Here is a 17,572-nt window from a genome sequence, read left to right as displayed (position 1 = left end):
AGGGGATGGACGGGCTGGAGAAGCTCCTTTTGATTTGATTTGAGTCAATTTTTGCTCCCGCTGCGCCTTCTCAGACCCCCAGAGACGGCTGCCGCCGCCCCGACGCGCTGCCTTCACCCATCTCTTTCTGCCTCATTAGTTTTCCTTTGAAGGCTGACCGCGATCGGGGGGGGGCAAGGTACACATTAATTAGACCACGGCTTTAATTACCCTTCCTTCAGCAAGGTGGGGATGTGCAGAATAATTATCAACCAATTTCTCGGCTGCCTTTTTTATCTTCTCCCCTATTGATCGCGTGCCTCCAGCCCGGTTTCTCTGCCCCGGCGCTGGGATCGCAGTCACCCTGATCACAGGCCCGAATCAGCCCGAAAATTCCCTTTTATTGCCCAACTTCTCTTCTCCTTTTTAAAATGGTAAGTGGTTGTGGAAATTCACCCTGCAGCACTTTCTGTTCATCTCCTGAAAGCCTTTGATATAGCTATTAAATGCAATAAATTAAAGTACCTGAGTTTTCCTAGGGAAAAAAAAAAAAAAAAAGCCTGTAACAGCCATTGATTTACCCGGGTAAATACAAGCGTCACCAAGGATTAAATTCAGTGCAGCTAAAACAGTGTGCGGAGGGTTTTGCTCTGCCGGCTGCATTGCCAGCGCCAGCGACACCCTAAATCCCCGACAGCATCGCTGCAAAGGCACGGGACGGGGCTGCACGCAGCCGCACGAAACCCATCGAAAGGGTTTCACAGGTCCCGGGCTCGGAAAGAAAAGGAGGAACCGGTTCTCCTCCTTCGACTCGGCTGGTTTTCGCCGTGGGTGACCCAGGCGATCAGGGCCGGATCCGGAGATGGAGAGGGCGAGAAGCAAGGGGACAGTCCCGTCGGTGGCAAAACCACCCTAGAATTACTAAGTTGGGTTTGATGGGGTGTTTGAAGCCATTTTTATGGCGCTTCTTGCAACGATGATTGGAGTGGTCCAGGCCCCGGGATGCTCCTCGAGCCCGGGGGGACCCTGCCTTGGATTTGGGGCTGCAGTGAGCCCATGTGCCGTCAGAGGGCACCGAGCCCCCACGCAAGCGAAGAGCGGGGTCCGTAAAGTGCCATCGCGTCTTTTCGTTCCCGACGCCTGCGTTACAGCCGGTCATTAACGCGACCTTTATTAAAGGCCGCGCGGCGGCTTAGCCCCGACGCCATCTCGCGCCGTTAATTAGCGGGCGGCGGGACCGGGACGCGCGTTAGCTTGCCTTCCTCTCTTTGCATCGCTGGGTAAACACGAGGGAGCTAACGAAAGTTAACAAAACTTAACTCCGTTACCGCTATTAACGGGAATTACGAATGCAGAGGCAGCAGGGGAGAGGAGGGAAGAGGGAACTCCATAAAAAAGAGACCAGGAAGGTCTCTTTCAAAGCCAGCAACGTGCTCAGGGATGCCAGCACGCGCTCCAGCATCACGCACAGACTTTTTTCCGGAGCCGTGGTCTTCTCCAGCTGGGCCGCACCGCCAATATGCTTTGGTCCTTCGGCCGCATTGCTGCCGTGCAGATGGCTGGCCATAAAGCCGCCCGTTAGAGCCGCGTGCCCACCGCTCCCCCTCCTGCCAGCGCCGCCGATTCCAAGGGCACGGCTCGATCCCGGGAACATCGTGCCAGGACTTAATCCTGCTTGGCAGCGCCGGGTGCCGGCAGCCTTTGCCATCCCAAGACCGGTGCCCGTTGCGGCCAGGCATCCCGGTTGCGGCGTAAAGCCGTCCCCGTTTCCCATGCTCAAACCTCGCCGGTCCCTCCTGGACCAACGTGGCTAAGGGATGCGACGAACTGCATCCATAATCGCCACCGCTTCTCGCCTCAGTTTCCCCTGCTGCAAAAGAGTGACCCCCCCCCCCCGTTACGAAGCATCCCATCAGCTCTGCTGTGCTGGCTCCTACCGGCAAGGGAGCGCATCCCTGCGAAGCAAAGTGACGTCTCAAGGTCACTCAAGGCAGGGAAACGGCGTTTAAGTTATGAAAATAGTGGCCAGCTCCAGCGCCGTGCCTCCTCATCCTCTGCCGCCAAATGAAGCCGCTTTCAGCTGGGACGTGGAATCCGACAGACCGGATATTAAATTCTTTGCTTTCATTAGCGGAGACAGTATGTTTTTTAAAAAGCTGCTCCCTCCGGAGTCCCCAGCCGGATCCCTGAGCATCCGTCCAGACCTGGCAGGCTCGAGGGCAAGCGGCTGGCTGGGGGCGAGGTGCCTCCCCCCTCCCTCGCACCGTGTTTAATTATAACGTTTCCCGCTTGTCGGGTAATTGGATGCTACTCAGCCGCACTTAGAAACTCGTGTGGGTCAAACCCTACCAGGGGCGAGGGATGTTGTTTAATAGATTCCTGAGACGGCGGCTTCCTCTGCTCCCAGCGGGAACCGGCTGCCGGTGAGGAAACAAGCACACAAATAAAAAAACCCCGCTGGGATTTCCCAGCCGGCCAAGGGTTTATCACCTTCAAATGCCGGCTCCTGCCTCTACCGCCCGGCGACGTGAGCGCCCACCGAGCGCCTGTGCCGTCCGTCCCAACGCCCTTGGGTGAAGCCGCATCACCTCGTCCCACCTCGCCCCAAAATATTGCTTTGCGGATGGGCAAAGGCGGTGGTGGGGTGAAGCCAGTCAGCCTGCGGTGCCTCCTGCCATCCTTCCCGCATCCTTCTGCCTTTACTGGGAGCTCGCTGTGGCAGATGCCGGCTTCTCCGTGCTCGTACGGCGCCTGGCTTGACGCACCCCAGCACCCATTACCCCTGAAGGTGTTACCTGCCTTGAGACAGCTCAGGCCTGGGCGATGCCCACGGTAGATGGCCAAACCTCGTGGTGGCCCAGCTCCGCCGTGACCCCGTGAAGGCCAAGCCGTGAGCTGCAAAGCTCACCAACACTTTCACGGTGATTTTTTTTTTATATGGCGGGTCTTCTTCTCCCTGGCTGGAAGCACGGGCTCACCGGCCTGGTGCTGTGCCCAAGCTGGTACCCTGCCAGCACCCTCCGCCGCGGATGCTGGTGCCGCTGGAAGGTGTCGGCTGCGTGGGAAGGACGTGCCCTGAGCTTCCCGGGCCAGGTCGGATGCCGTGGAGGTAGAACCCAGCTCTGATCCAGACCTTGCGAAGGGCGAATATCCCGGGGGTTAGCGGAGATAAGCCTGTATCTGCCAGCTTGGGGGTTGCTGGTGCTTCCCAGGGCTGCAGAGCACGGGCTGCTGGGGACTTGGAGCATTTCTCAGGGAGACAGGCACAGAAAATGATGCTCTGACAGGCGGGCTGCAGGTAGAAATGAGCCTCGCCCTGAATTTCACCTCTGCTTTTTTGATTTTTCCTCTTCCGTGGGGATCTGAGCTGAGCTCCTGAGTGGAAAATGTGCCCGGTGTCGATCTGTGGGCTGTGAAAAAACTGGGAACATCCCTCGGAGCAGAGGGACGGGTTTCAAGATGGGGACAGGAAAGAAAGGTGAGCAAGGAAAAGATCATCGACCTGTCTAGTGGATGAATTATTTTGACTGTTCCACCCCAAATATGAACCAAAGGCGATGCCTGGGGCTACCTGGCCACACTGGACCCCCTGTGACTTGGGATGCTCTTGCCTGCCGGTCACCTTGGGATCATCTCTATCACGATTGCTCCTGGCAGTGGGGACGGCTCCTTTAGGATCGTCAGCCCCATTTCACAGATGAGGAAACTGAGGCACGGCCTCCAATCGGCCAGGAATAAAACCCCATCACCCAGCTAACAGAGGAGGTTATGCCACGTCGGAGCTGACGGTGCTCTTCAACCCCCTAACCACAGCCGAGGCTCAGCCGAATTGGTGTGCCGACGCAATGCACCCTGGCAGGAGAGAGAAAGCTGCTGTTGTGATTTATTTTTTCCGGGATCAGACCCTTTAATGGGCTCTTTTGCCTCCAGCCCCTGGCTGCCGTTTGCTTTGCGGCCCCTGCGGGCTGGCAGCCTTTCCCCCGCCTGTAGGCAGCGCCTGGCAGAACAGCTAACGGAGGGGGGCAGACGGCGCCGAGACAATGTGAACATATGCAAATCAGACAGCATGATGTGTATCCTAAGGTGTTAATGAATTTATAGATGCATGAATAATTATTTGTGAAAAGCACGGAGAGCTGCGGAGGTCACAGATGGCTGGAGAATAACAAATGCAATAGCATTTGGGGGGAAAAGAAGAGTCATGCCGGCACTCTGCAGCCAGAAACGCTCCGACAAAGCATAGACACCACGGGAAACCAAGGAGCAAAGGCACCATCCGTGGTGCAGAGGGTGGATCTCCGCTCCCGAAGCTTGGCAGGAGCAGGTCGGGCCGTGCTGGACCTCAGGGGCTTGGCCACGGGTCCGGGATGGAGAACGAAAAGGCTGATGCGAAGCAGCAAGGCGTTGAGCAGAGGGGAGCTGTTTGCAAGCGTGGTCTGCTTTTCATTAACATCCGCATTAATGATCTCGCCGCCCGAGCACCCGGCCTGTTAATGAAATTCGCAGTTGATATTAAACTGCAAGGTGTTATGAACATTGTTGAGGGTAAGGAGAGCATTTCAAAGGACACCGTCGAGGTTGAGCCCGGGCTGGAAATATCACAAGAAGCTTAGGGAAGGCAAATGAAGAAGTAGCGAGGGAAATAATGCTGGTAAGGGGAGGAGGCAGAGCAGGAAAGCCTTGGGGTGAGGGTAGGGAGCGAGCAAGGGGAGCTGTGCATTGCCCCCCTGCTCCTGCTGGAGAGGTCTCATCACCGCTCATTAGCAAGGATGAGATTTTTTAACTCGATCCACCATTTCATTGACAAACTTGGAGCCTCTTATTAGGAATCTGCTCAGCATCCGAAGCCTGGGTGTCTAATGGGCAGAGGAGGATGCTCACACCGGCTGTTGGAAACAGCGAGGAGGGGGATGAGGGAGAGCGGGGTCCCCGGGGGCTCCGAGGAGAGCGGAAATGGGGAATTATGTGCTGGGAATGCTCGGGCCGAGGGCAGACGAGGATGGGGAGGCTCCGGTCCAGGCAGGGGAGAGGGCTTTGATGTCTTCTCCCCACCAGGTAAGATGTCCCAACCGCTGCCAAATCCACCCAACATCGGGGTCAGAGTCTATGGACCATCTCTTCCAACCTCTTGAACAGCGCTGATCCAGCAATGTTATTTCCAACCGATCTTCAGGAAAAGCGCCTGGATTTGGCCAGGAGAGGGGGAGAATCACCTTCTCCTGGTCCAGCAGCCAGGCCGTTACACTCTGTCATGTTGTATCCAAAAGCGCTTGACTTTGCCTAGCCTGTTCGCTCTTAAATACTCCCTTTATCCCGTGCTGTAACCAAACCACCTCTCAGAAGTCTTGCTGATAAGCTAAAACCCATGAGCTCTGTAAACCTCCCTCCATAAGGCATTGTTTTCCTGGCTATCAAATAAATGTTGTCATTTTTTTCTGCGCCATTTCCATCCTGCCAGCATCCTTACTGAAATGTGCACAGCACAGCTCTGCACTGCTCCGGTACCAGCCTCATCGAGGGTACACGTTGATGTGAAATCCCCTTCTGGCTCTGGCAAATCACCTAGGCGAGTCCCCACGCTGTCTCGCAAGATCCCGGGCCTAGCCTCCCACCACCACCTCCTTCCTCATTTACTCGTCAGTGGGAAATGGTCCTCGTCTGTCTCCTCTGCTGAGGCTTCGTGCGTGCTTCCGGCTTGGCGGTTAAGGTCTCGAGCAGCATTTGGGCTGGTCTCAGCCCCTCCTTCGGAAGCCAGATCTGGGCTTGGTGCTGTTGGTCACTGGCTCTACGGATGGTGGTACAGGGTCCTACGGAGAGGAAGCTCCTCATTCCCCTTCATCTCAGCAGATGGCTCCAAACCCGAGACCCAGCCTCCTCTGTCCTTCCACCGAGCGAAGCCTTGCAAATCCCGCCGTGGATTTGCAGACTCCTCGGGGCAAAGCCCTGCTGGGAACGAAGGGTCTTGCACAGAAAGCTCAGCGGTGCTGGGATAACATGCCAGAGCTCCACCTCCTCCCGCCTTCTCATTTCGGGGCTCCCTTGCTGTATATGTGCACCGGCAGACATCGATTCTGCCCACCCTATGATGCTCAGCCTTGCCTTTCCACCGGTAATTCATCGAACAGCTTCTGTAGGCAGGGCATACCGATGCTTACACGTGCTGCCCAAAAAACGGAGGGTTAGAGCAGGAAAAAACCACCCAGCAGCCTAGAAAGCAGCCTCCAGCCTCTTCAATCCCTTCTCCCTTTCCTATCTGCTCTTTTCTCTCACCTTTTACAGCCGCTTGCCTTTCTTTGCCATTTGTTCAGCTTCTATTTGTCACCTACGACACGACACCAGCAAGCAAAGGCACAGGCAAATTGGGGCTGAGACACGGCGAGCCGCGGCGACACCAGCGAGGGGGCAAGGATGGGCCGGTCCATCCTTGGGTCCATCGGCCGGGCTGAAACTCAGTTTCCTGGGATCTCAGTCATCAGCATCTTGCCCTGCCTGTGTCGTTTGGTCCCCTCGGGCAATGGCAGCGGCCCCCGGAAGCTGACACCTCCCAGGTTATTACAGACCCGGGTCCAGGCTGGCCCCGCACCCCCGGCGTTGGCAATCTGCACCCCACTGTGTGCACATACATTATTTTTGCACATAGAACTCTCTAAATTGCGTCCAGGAGAGCGCAGTTCTCGCTGGCTAATTAGCTTATTATTATATTGTGCTCACCTATTGCGTGTCTACTTGCAGTTTGCAGCTCTTTCCCCACACGAGGTGGCAAATTTGCTTTGCAATTAGCCCTGCGGGCAGCTGGGCTACTGCAATAAACCTCTCCCAGCTCTCCCTCCTCATTAGCAAAGTTTCACTCGAGGAGCTTTTATGGCAGGAGAATGTGTATCTCAAGAGCAAGATTTTTGGAAGAGCATCTTTGCCTTGAGTGGGGATTACGGCACTGAACTACATGTGCCCGGGCTCATTACCGTCAAACGCTTAGCCAGAGTAATTGCTTACGGGGAGAAGAAGTAAATCCTTACCATCAGCTGCTTGATGGTTGGGTGCTCCTCAGTCTCCCTGCCCGAGGCCGGCTCCTTGTGCACAATCTCCACGCGGATATCGTTCTTGGCAGAAACCACACCTTTGAGATCTGGGCAAAGAGCGAGATGGAGAAGGGGTCAGTCGAAGGCAATCGTGGAGCGTCCTCGGGGACCCGACTGATTGCCGAGGGCATCCAGCGGCACCGGGGAAAATGAACCCTGCCTCAGCAAGCGCATCTAAGAACTGGGGGAGCAATGTTTGCATTGCCCTAAGGTACGGGCTCGTGAAACCTTCAGCTCCAGGGAGCTCCAGTTTAACTCCTTCGGGAGCTTGGTTGGTCTCGGCCGTGCTCATGGTGCTATGAACGGGGGCTGGGCTGCAGCAGGGCTGCTCAAACAGACGGGGGGCTGCTTGTCCAGACTGCTGATCTGCGGCGTACGCTCGGGGAGCGCAGGCAGTGCCGCTCCTGAGGGATGTACCAGCTCTCCCTGGTGCTGGGAAGCCCCTGAGAAAAGCCAGGTTCTCCAGGTTTGGGGTGCAGATGCAGCTAGAAAAGGCCAAGCAACGAACAAAGACGTAACAGAGGCTTTGGGAACGACAAAATCATCCCTGGCTGCTTGCTCCAAGCAGCCTGTTTTCACGCACGGCAGAGAGAAACGTTTCTGGAGAGACTCTCTGCCTTCCCTGAAGGTGTCAGGCGTGCTTTGAACAAGTCATTTTAGCAAAATTAAACCAAAGACAGCGAGCAGCAGGAGCAGAAGTGGCCAGGTGAATCCGAGATGAAAAGCAGAGACGGATGCAAATCTGAACAGCGAGATCTAAACAGCTCCCAGCTTTGAAGCCGGGCTTCAGCCTACGATCTGGCTCTCACCTCCTAGGATGGCTGCGCCAACCCTCCCGGACCCAAAACCGCCTTGAACCGCTGGGCTCATCAGATCTACCTCCAGCCGAAGGAGCCAGCAGTGCCCTGCCAAGCCAGGACTGCGCCGGCTCAGCCCAGCAAAGGCTGGACCACGCAGGAAGAGACGGTGATTTTATCTGTAAACCCAACGGAATCACGCAACCGAGAGCGGCTGGAAGCTCCAGCCTTGAATGAATCCATCTCGGCGTCCCGTGCCCTCGATATCTGCAGCCTTGCTGCCACCCACAGACGTCTCCAAGTCTCAGGGTGCAAGGCAAAGGGTTTTGCTGGGAAGCTACTATTTACTACTTCTCTTTCCTTTTTTTTTTTTTTCTTGCTGGGACCACGTTCCTGGTGCCGGAACCTCCGTCTTTAATCACAAGGAGAAGCTAATTACTGTCTTGCACATCCTCTCCCAGGAGTGTTCCCCCTTAAATAACTCTGAGCCATTAAGTCACTGAAGATACAACAACAGATGTGCAGTAAAGTCCTTTTTTTTTTTTTTTCTTTTCCAGAGCCTCCAGGCTCGGTGTGTCTGCACCCGGTGCATTTCTTTGCTGCATTTCCCCAAAGCAAGGCCAGGAATTGCCTCCCCCAGTGCCACTAGTTGCGGTCGGCGGCCGGTTGTAGCCATCAGGAGATGCCTTCTCCAGAGTTACTGCTGGGTCACCTTGTCCCCTCCGCAGGGAGCTGCGTGGAGCCGTCCCCGCAGCCCGCCGACGGGTTTTGTTTGCAGGCTGTTGTTTTAAATGACGCAACAACGCGCCGGTATGTGTCCTGGGAGAGGAATCTGCAGTCATCCTGGTAGGAGATGAGTCCCTCTCCTGATATCAAAGTGCTCTGCTGGCTCCATCACTCCTGAGCTGATCTCTGTAATACCTCTGCTGATTTCACACCACTAACCGCGATGAAAGTCCTTTCCTCACCTTCTCAGCCTGGTGTTTCTACCTTCCTACCGCTCACCTGCTGCTGGCGATAGCGGTCACAGCATCCAGTTTGCATTAGCACCTGCAAAACTGGGATAAAAGCCCTTCGCCCTGGGACAGCCAGGTCCTCCCCAGCAGGGTTTTGCACCATGAATGTCACTCGGGGGCTGGTTTAGCTGCTGATGCTCCCAGCTCCCCCAAAAACCAGGGAGGGACCCTGTTTTGGCAGCTCCAAGTGGCTTTTGGAGCCACGTGACGGGGGACCAAATGGCTCCACTGCCACCAGCACCCCCTGCTCCCTGCATGAATCTCAGGCCGGGGAACCCCACCTGCACCCAGGATTTGCTTCCTTAGCCCCATGGCATCCCGTTCCTCTCGAGCAGCAGCCCTGGCGAGCACCCGGCAAAGCATCTGTTACCGAGCTAGCGTCCCCGGTTGGGTCCGGCTCTCCGGAAAATGTTGAGCTGTTCCTCCTCCTATTTCACTTTGGGGAGGGAAGGGAGATCAGGGCAGGGATCTTTGCTGATCTCCTGGATGATCTCTTTCTGCTCGCTTGCTCTGATCCCCAAGCGAAGCAGCAAAGAAGCCCTGTGGGAAGCGCAGGGACCCGTGCTCTGGTCCGGGGATGCTGTAGACCTCTCCCCAGGGCACGGCCACCGGGGACTTACGCTGCAGGAGGAGCTGAAGAACAACAGATGCCGTCTGGAAGATGCCCAGACCCAGCAGCTCGTTGCATACAGGAGACCAAAAAGTCCTTTCTAAGTGGGACAGCGCTGGAAACACAGCGGAGGAAAGGGACTTCAAACACTGCCATGCCACCACCCTCTTGCCAATACGTATCCTCCCAGTCCTGGCGAGGAAAATGCCTCTTTTTCCTGGTTTACCATTGGGAATCCAGGGGATGAATCGCACAAGGCATTCGGGTGGGATGGGGTTGTCCCCTCCTGGAAGGACAAGCCCTGCTTTTTCCCCCCAAAGACCTGCCCATCCTCTGCACGCTTCCAGCTTGTGAGGGACTCTAAAACCTGGCACTTGCACCACGTCTCTGAGCTGTTGTCATGGCATGACACGTTAAATCGTATGTCCTGTAAAGAACCCCGCACCATCTGGTTACACCAAGTAAGAGGAAGATAATGAACCGCATGCTCTCCCCGGCTCCGAACAATGCGGCGGGGAGAAAGCACGGCCGATTACATCCAGCCGTTGACACGGTACCATGGCTTGGCCCCTGCTTTCGTCATGCGCTCGAATCGTCCATCCTTGCTGCATGACCTCCGCAACAGTGAATTGGCCTGGTCTTGGGTCCTGTCTATCAGCAATCCTCCCCCAAAAGCAAGATTAATGACTTCCCCCCATTTAATTTGTTCATACTTGCCAACGGAGCCTGCAAGAGTTCAAAAAACCGGGATGAAACAGGGAGAGGCATCATTATCGCTCTTAAAATTAAACACATTTCTGCCGCGGGAGGCTATGCGTTCATATCCAAATCCAAGAGGAGCCTGGTGTCTTTGATTGCTTTGCAAACGATCAAGAGGGGGAAAAATAAAAAGAAAAGAAAAACAACTGGGTTTTCTGGCACACACACAGAGAGCTTGGCATCCCGGCATCCATGCCACGCATCTCCCGAGGCGGGAGCACTGTCGAGTATCTCCTCTTCTCCCCCGTGGCCTGAGATGCTCCAGACAATCACGCTCTTCTCCCTCCTGGTTTGATGCCTTTTCATTTAGCCAACTATCCTCTTTTAATTTCCCGGTGTCTTTTTAATGAAGCAACACGATGCCACGCTGTTTACCCCTCCTTCTCCTCTACCTGCGTCTCTAATGTCGCTTTAACTTGTATTCCCACCGCGCGAGGCTTCAAAACCCACATGTCCCACGTAAAACCCCTCAGCTGGCTGTAATTTCCCACTAGGAAATATGCATTTTAAGTCGAGAAAAATGGAATTAAACCAGAAGCGGAACAGAGAGCACAAACCGAGGAGGGTTTTTAAAGCACCGGCGTGGCATGGTGAGGATGCTTCTCCCTCTTGGACATCAGGATTTCTCCAAGGGAGGGATTAAGAGCGGGTTCCTTTGCAATCCCTCTGCCCCCAGGACACCCCTGCACGCCTCCGGAGCTGCCTGTGCCGCTAACGGGGATTAGCATTTACCCTGGCGTGCTTTTCCACATGCTCCGAAACCCTTTCCCCTTTTCCCGCAGGGCTGCCGTTAGCAGCTGAGTGGCATTGAACATTTGGTAGACCAACATGAGGAGCGGATTGTGCTGGTGCCGTGTCACTAAATTCAGCCTCTCATTTCTTTGGGACCCGCTCTATTGCCCCCCACCAAGGTTTTGGCCCCAGCCCTGCCCGAAAGGATGCAGCGGGGCCGGGGGAGACACTTACTCCTCTGGGAGCGGGTGCAGCAGAAGGCAACGATGGTGGCCATCAACACCAGGAACGCCACGCCGGCCCCCACGGCCACTCCGATGATCACCGCCATCGGCACCGACTCTGCAAGAGGAAGAAGAGGGAGCATGAAGCCAGGATGAAGGTCGGAGAGGTGGCTTTTCCCCAAGGGACCCACCCCCGGCTGCTGGAAAGCGGCTCGGTGAGGAGCCTGGGGAGGGTTTTGGGGCCAAATGGACCTCCTTCCCCGCTCCCTCATCCCTGCATGGGTGACGCCGGCACGGGCTGCCCGTGGGACACTGGCACGCGCTGCAATTTGTGCAAACCCTGGTCTCTCTGTGCCTCAGTTTCCCCTGGGAGGGAGAGAAGAGAAGGGAGCCAGAAGAGCGGGTTAACGACTGCTCTCGATAGCGCCCTGCGGGTTAATGAATAAGTATCTCTAAAGGATGAAAAGTGCAAAAGAAGACGGCGTGTTAATATTATTAAGAAAGAGAAATGGCATCAGAGCGGGCTGGGAGAAAGGTTAGAGCTGGGATGGAGGGACGCAGTCAGGCACCGAGCCTGCCTGCCAGAGGCGGTAGCGCGGCTGTCTCAGCAGGCGCTGTTAAGTATATATGGATGAATTAACCCAAGAGCCATCACCCACAGCCTCTGCCTGTTTTATATCCCGATCTCCTGCCTTCTCCCTTAGCTTACCCACTCTGCCATCCTTCCCCGAACCCCTGAGGCCGCTACAAGGGCTGGAACGGGAGGGACGACCTGTGCCGGGGATGAGCAGTGGCCAGGTAGCTGTGGTGGGCGAGGGCTGCGGGGTGGGGATGTACGGGCAGCGGTTGCAGGAGGCAGGCCGGGGGAGCAGAGCTTGCTGCAGAGCAGGGGTTACATGCTCGCGTCCTTCTGCCTACAGTAACTTGGTAGTTGAGTTCCCGGCGGGGATTTCAGACCACGGCTCAGCCGGCAAAGCTGATTTATTTGCGCAGATCCCAGGCAGCGGCTTGCGAGGTGCAGGGAGGGTGGAATATGAAATCACATTTGCGGTGAGAGGGTCAGATTTGCAGCCCAAGAGCCTTGTTATCTCCCTGCTCCGTTCCTCCGGTCCCTCAAAGCACAGCTCCTACTTAACGGTGAGCGTTGGGTTGGTGCCTGCTCTCTGGATTACTGCCAGGCAGCAACAGGCAGCACTCCCACAGGCGCAGGACACCAAAGCTGTGGGTACCACAAATCGCCTTCGTTGGCTGGGATGATAAATCGCATCCCAAAGACCCTCTCCCCAAAGGCAGCAGGTATCTATAGGTCCCCTTTCCTGTTTTTTCTAAGCACCCCGTAGGCTCTTGTGAACCCACAGCGGGCAAAAAAGAGGCGTAACCCCTTCCAGGATGGCCGGCTAAGCCGGGTGAGCGCGTCCTCACCGCTTTCCGGCATACCCTCAATGCGTGTTTTCTCCTTGGGACCCCTGCCTTGCAAGCGGATGGGATGAATTTAGGAAAAAAACGGATGCAGAGAGGTGGTCCTCCTTACTCCTCGCCCGTGCAGACGGGGAACGTGAATGCTGCTGGACCACGGGGACATGGGGACACATGGGTGATGTAGCCGAGAAGCAAAGCCCGGCAGCCTGATGGCTGACACTCGACTGGGTGATAAGGAAACCATTTCTCCTTGGCCACTGGTGTTGAACACGAATTTCATCCTGGACCTGAGACCACAGATTCTGCCTGTGCCTTTCAGCCTTCCTTACTGGTGGGACTGGGAGGAGTCGTAATTCCGCCAGTGTCTTTCCCATGTAGTCAGCAAAGGGTTTTTTCATTGCTATCTAATCCCAGCTGGGGCAGGGGAGTTATGAAGCCGCTTCATGTTACCCCTTAGCAGTGGCCATGGGGCCCCGTGGGTCCTGAGCCCTACTTTGAGAACCGCAGGGTGATAACAACATGGTGCTGGTTGAGTTTAGCCTCTTCGGCTCACACTTGATCTAAAAAGAGCCTTTAATCTTCCCCGCTTAGCTTGTTGTTTCGAGTGATTCGGTTGGTGGTTTACGCTGATGCTTTTCAGTTTCCGGCTTGCTCATGAATTTTTCTGCCTGGGCCTGCTGGTCCCTTGATGTGTCACTTGTCACTCGAGCTGGGCCACTGGGGACATGACTCCTGAAGCACCGAGTAGATGGCCAAACCTGCTGAGAGTGCTCACCGCGGTGGTGCAGGAATTCCCCGGGGCCTCTCGGTGAAAAGGCAAATCCCCTTGAGTGCTCTCAGCCTCGATGCTGGAGCTGGTTCCAGCTGCACCAAGAAGCTCATCCTAAAACCAGCATCCTCCAACACTCCAGATGAACCACAGCAAGAAGCAACTGGCATTTTCTTCTCCAGGTAGCCTGAGGCCACCTGCTAGGCAGTGCTCCTGCCGATGGCGGTAACTCGTCATGGGATTTTTTTGGCTTTCCCAGGGGAATATGGAGCGAAAGGGTGAGGAGACAGGAGCCTGGGGTCCCTGGGAGCGCTTGCTGGCTCTCAGCTTTTGGGGAGCGAGATCTGCAATGCAGAGCTGAGTGAGAAGCAGATAGCGATGGTGAATGATGCCACTTGAAGATGATGGAGAATCATGCAGGGAACGGGGTGGGGAATGTAGCTGGGGCTCTCCTGGGCTGCAAAAAAAGGTGATTGCAAAGAGACAGTGACAGGGACCAGCGGCTGGGATGGTAAACCACGTCCCGAAGACAAGGGTGAGCTGACGAGGAGCAGTTTGCTGGCTACGGGCTCTCCCATGAACCCTACTCTGGCGCAGAGGATGAGGAAGGCACAAGGGCAGCTCGTCCCACAGCATCTGCCCAAATATCACTCAACCCTGCTCTGGCGGCTGGACAGCACTCTCCCAGGACGCTGAGACAAGCTGATGTCCGCGAACGACCCTGGAAACTTCTACTTCTCTCTCTTTTTTGCCCCGTACTAGCACTTAAGCGGTCCCTTCCGCAGCACTTTAAAACGTGGCTGCGTAATATTATCCCCCTCTCAGTGGCTGGGGAGCCGGGGCACAGAAAGGCGGTGTTGGATTGCAGGGCGAGTCAGTGGCAGAGCGGAGGCTGGACCGCTCCTGCTTCCCAGTCCGTGCCCCAGGCCCTGCCCTGCAGCTTTCCTACGCCCCTTCCTGCCCTGCCCTGCCCTGCCCGGCCCTGCCGGAAAGCTGCCGGGCCAGGAGGAGGACGCCGGGTCCTCAGGTGTGGTAATGGCTGGGAACAATTCACATTCACCGTCAGCTCATGATTTCCATACCTGCTTGAATACCAGCTCCTGATTTCATTTCCGTACCTGTTTGAAAATAAAGCAAGTGTCCACAGCCTTGCACAGCCCAAGCGCACACGCCAGTCCTCCTGAGCGCTCAGCCCTCTGCTCCGCTTTCTGCTCCGAGCGCAGACCTGTCCCCATGAAGGGGATGTCCTCTGCCACCCTACGGCGTCCCCCTGCCCAGGGCAGCGATGTCCCCTTGCATTGCCTAACAGGGATGCTCGGATCTCGGATGCGGAGCCGACTGTGGACTTGGATGCTGCGTCGCCAGCTCCGACCCGGCTCGGCTGCCCGGCCACCCTCCGCCGGGACCCAGGCCTGCCACTGAGCGCTCCCACTGTCTGGCAGACGACCTGGAAAAACCACTGGCTCTGTTTGCATTGGAAGAAGCCCAAGGCTAATTTTAAGGGGTTCATTTAGCTCTGATTTAATCTGGACGGCAGCCTTGCCTATAAATCACGGCTTAATGAGAACAATCCACCTGCCTGCCCTGGCATTTAATAAAATAGAAGAGAACTGGAGTCCCTCCAGGAGCTAAGCGTTCCTCACAAAAGCCATCTCCCTCCCTTGCTGTTGAGAACCCTGAGAATGGAGATCCCCTGGCCATCCCCTGAGAGTTGCTCAAAGTGCCTTCGAGGCTGGGTTGGGTAAGCCCAGCCCTGCAAAACACATGCTGGCATCATGGCTGGTGGCCGGGGTGCAGGGTTGCCACCAGCCCAAACGCCTTCCTCCCACTCACTCCCACCACCACGGAGCAGCGGGGTCTGGTCGGAGCAGCCGTTCCTGTTTCTCTAAGGCTATAAATGATCCTCCAGCCTGGGGCGGTGGCATCACCTCGTGCCGTGGGGCAGGCGGCGAGGGGTGCAGGATTGGCCCGTGCCCTCCAGCTTCAGAAGACAGGCAAAGTGGGGCAACACCGTATCAAGCGGAGACTTTGCAGGGCTTGTCCCACCTCCTGACCCTCGGCCAGGACCAGGTACCCTAAGGATGCAATCCTACAGCTAGCATGGCTGGAGCATTTTCACCATCCTTCCTAATTTCGTCTTTGACATCCCAAGAGCTTTTCTGAGCATCTCCTGCCTCTCACAGCATCTCCCCACTCTTACAGCCCGGCCAGGTGCTAATCCCCGCTGCCCGACAGCCCCCACCGGCTCCTCAGCGATGCCCACCTTGCTCTTTGAGCCGGATGATCTCCGTGTCAGAGCCGAAGCTGTTCCAGGCAGTGCAGTTGTAAATGGTTTGGAAATCGGCCCGGACAATGTTGCTGATGGTCAGCGTGGAGATGACCCCCTCATCCGTGCTGACCGTCTCCACCGTGTAGCGCCCGGAGGTCCCAGACTCCAGGACGTTCTCCTTCCAGGACCAAGCCTGCCGAGCAAGAAGAGGGGTCAGTCTGGGGCAGGTTTGCCCACTGTCGGGCACCCGAAGGCGTGCAAGACACCCACCGTGCCCCATGGGACGCTACTCACAATTCGGTCTGGCGGCGGGGTGCTGCGGATGAAGCACTTGATCTGCCCTTTCTGGCCGTGCAGGGCGTGCTGCGTCTGGGTGCTGGAGATGATGGGTGGCCCTGCAAGAGAGAGGAGAGGGCTGCTGGCATCTCGCAACGGGTGGCTGCAATACAAGGTACTGGTGGCACTGCGGGGGGTGTTAGCAGAGCCATGGAGGGACACTGGGGTCCCCCAGCGAGGGGGAGGGATGGAGCAACAGCTCCCTTGCCTCCTGTGAAGTCCTGTGGAAGGTCCTGTGGAAGGACCTCGAGTGGGGGCTTTGCTTTAAGGCTCTGCTGCTTTTCTGCAAAGCCCCCACAAAGCACCAGGCTCTCCCCATCTCTGCTCCCACATCCCTGGCGTTGGCCGGCGATTAAATCACCCCGTGGAAATCTCCTTGGTGAACCTGGCCGCTGAGAAGGGCTGCTTGCTCTAAAAGCAAAGCAAGAGCCCAGCCCACCTGCTTCCTCTTCTGCGCTCGCCCAGATTTGTTAAGCAATCGTTACACTAATTGCTCCCCAGGGGCCTGAGGAAGCGGTAGGAGGGCAGAAGGAGGCACTGAGGGGCAGCTGCTACCTGCAACCCCCCAACAGTGACCTGCCATCAGCCCGCCCGATGCCGTGGAGAAATTTCTGCCGGAAAATACCTTGGGACCCCATCAGCTAGGCTCTCCTGTGCCATTCAGATGCCGAAGGAGCCCAGCCTGGCTGGGAAAGGCTCTCCCTGAGCGATACGAGGCCCAACGCACCAGCTGAGCTGGCTTGTGAAGGGAAATGTCCTTGTCCTGCCTCGGCGGACATCCTGAAGACACGGCTGGGAGAAAAGGGGTTGGAGAGGAGAGCTTGGCTTGGTGGGATCAGCGTGTCCCCCACTTTTTCAACAGCCCCGTGGGGGAGACACCTTCCCCTGAGGAGGGCATCACCCCAAGGGAGCAGCACAAGAGCTGGGATCCTAATTGCTGTTTATTAGCCTCCTTAATTAAGGCAGATTTGCATTTCTATGAGTGGCTCGCTGCTGGCAGAAAAGCAAACAGCAACAGGGATGCAGGCAGGCAGCGCAGGGCAGGGCGAGGGAGGAGGCAGGGGCTGGCAGATCTCCCCCTGCCCCAGCTCGGCTGTTTCGGATGTTTGCTCTGGGTTGTCACTCCTGGTTTTGACTCCGTCGCTGGCTTTGTCAGAAAATACAGCCTTGTTGTCATGGCCACCCATTCACGCGTGTTTGGAGCGAGGTGCAAACACGCGGCAAACACCATCGGGCTCCGTACTGGCCATGCAAAGTGGAAGAGCTGCAACGGGAGTTGTTACAAGAAGCCAGTACCGCTGGGGACAACCTCAGTTGGGTCTTGAGCCCAGGTTTCTGGGGTGGTCAGAGTGGGAGAGCTTGCTGTGCTCGTCCTCTCTCCCATCAATCCATCCTCTGTGGATTTGAGAAACTTCTCCCAATTTCTTTTTTGTTTTTCACCTGCAGCTGATGAGTTCCTTTAAGAAAAGGCTCAGGGATTTGGGGTAAAGTGGGGAGAAATAGATTCACCTGGGTATTCCTGACTGATTCTCATCCAAATTACCCATTTATGAATTTGCAGAACGCACAAAAATGTACCGACA

The 17,572-nt window shown here is 56.3% G+C and overlaps 1 protein-coding gene across 1 annotated transcript in view; it reads right to left on the bottom strand.

The window, feature by feature from the left end:
• KIRREL3 (kirre like nephrin family adhesion molecule 3) overlaps positions 1 to 17,572 on the bottom strand; it is a 343,511-nt gene that overhangs the window by 2,542 nt on the left and 323,397 nt on the right. The window contains exons 10-14 of the mRNA XM_075521225.1: positions 15,948 to 16,048; positions 15,648 to 15,846; positions 14,467 to 14,502; positions 11,207 to 11,314; positions 6,996 to 7,105 (exon numbers count right to left, since the gene is read on the bottom strand). Of these exons, the coding sequence (XP_075377340.1) occupies positions 6,996 to 7,105; positions 11,207 to 11,314; positions 14,467 to 14,502; positions 15,648 to 15,846; positions 15,948 to 16,048 (554 nt within the window). The remainder of the gene's footprint in view (positions 1 to 6,995; positions 7,106 to 11,206; positions 11,315 to 14,466; positions 14,503 to 15,647; positions 15,847 to 15,947; positions 16,049 to 17,572) is intronic.

This window comes from Mycteria americana, chromosome 19 (assembly GCF_035582795.1).
Source record: "Mycteria americana isolate JAX WOST 10 ecotype Jacksonville Zoo and Gardens chromosome 19, USCA_MyAme_1.0, whole genome shotgun sequence".
NCBI classification, from domain to species: Eukaryota; Metazoa; Chordata; class Aves; order Ciconiiformes; family Ciconiidae; genus Mycteria; species Mycteria americana.
Note: the sequence above shows the minus strand (reverse complement) of the source record. Positions and strands in the feature narration are given on the sequence as shown.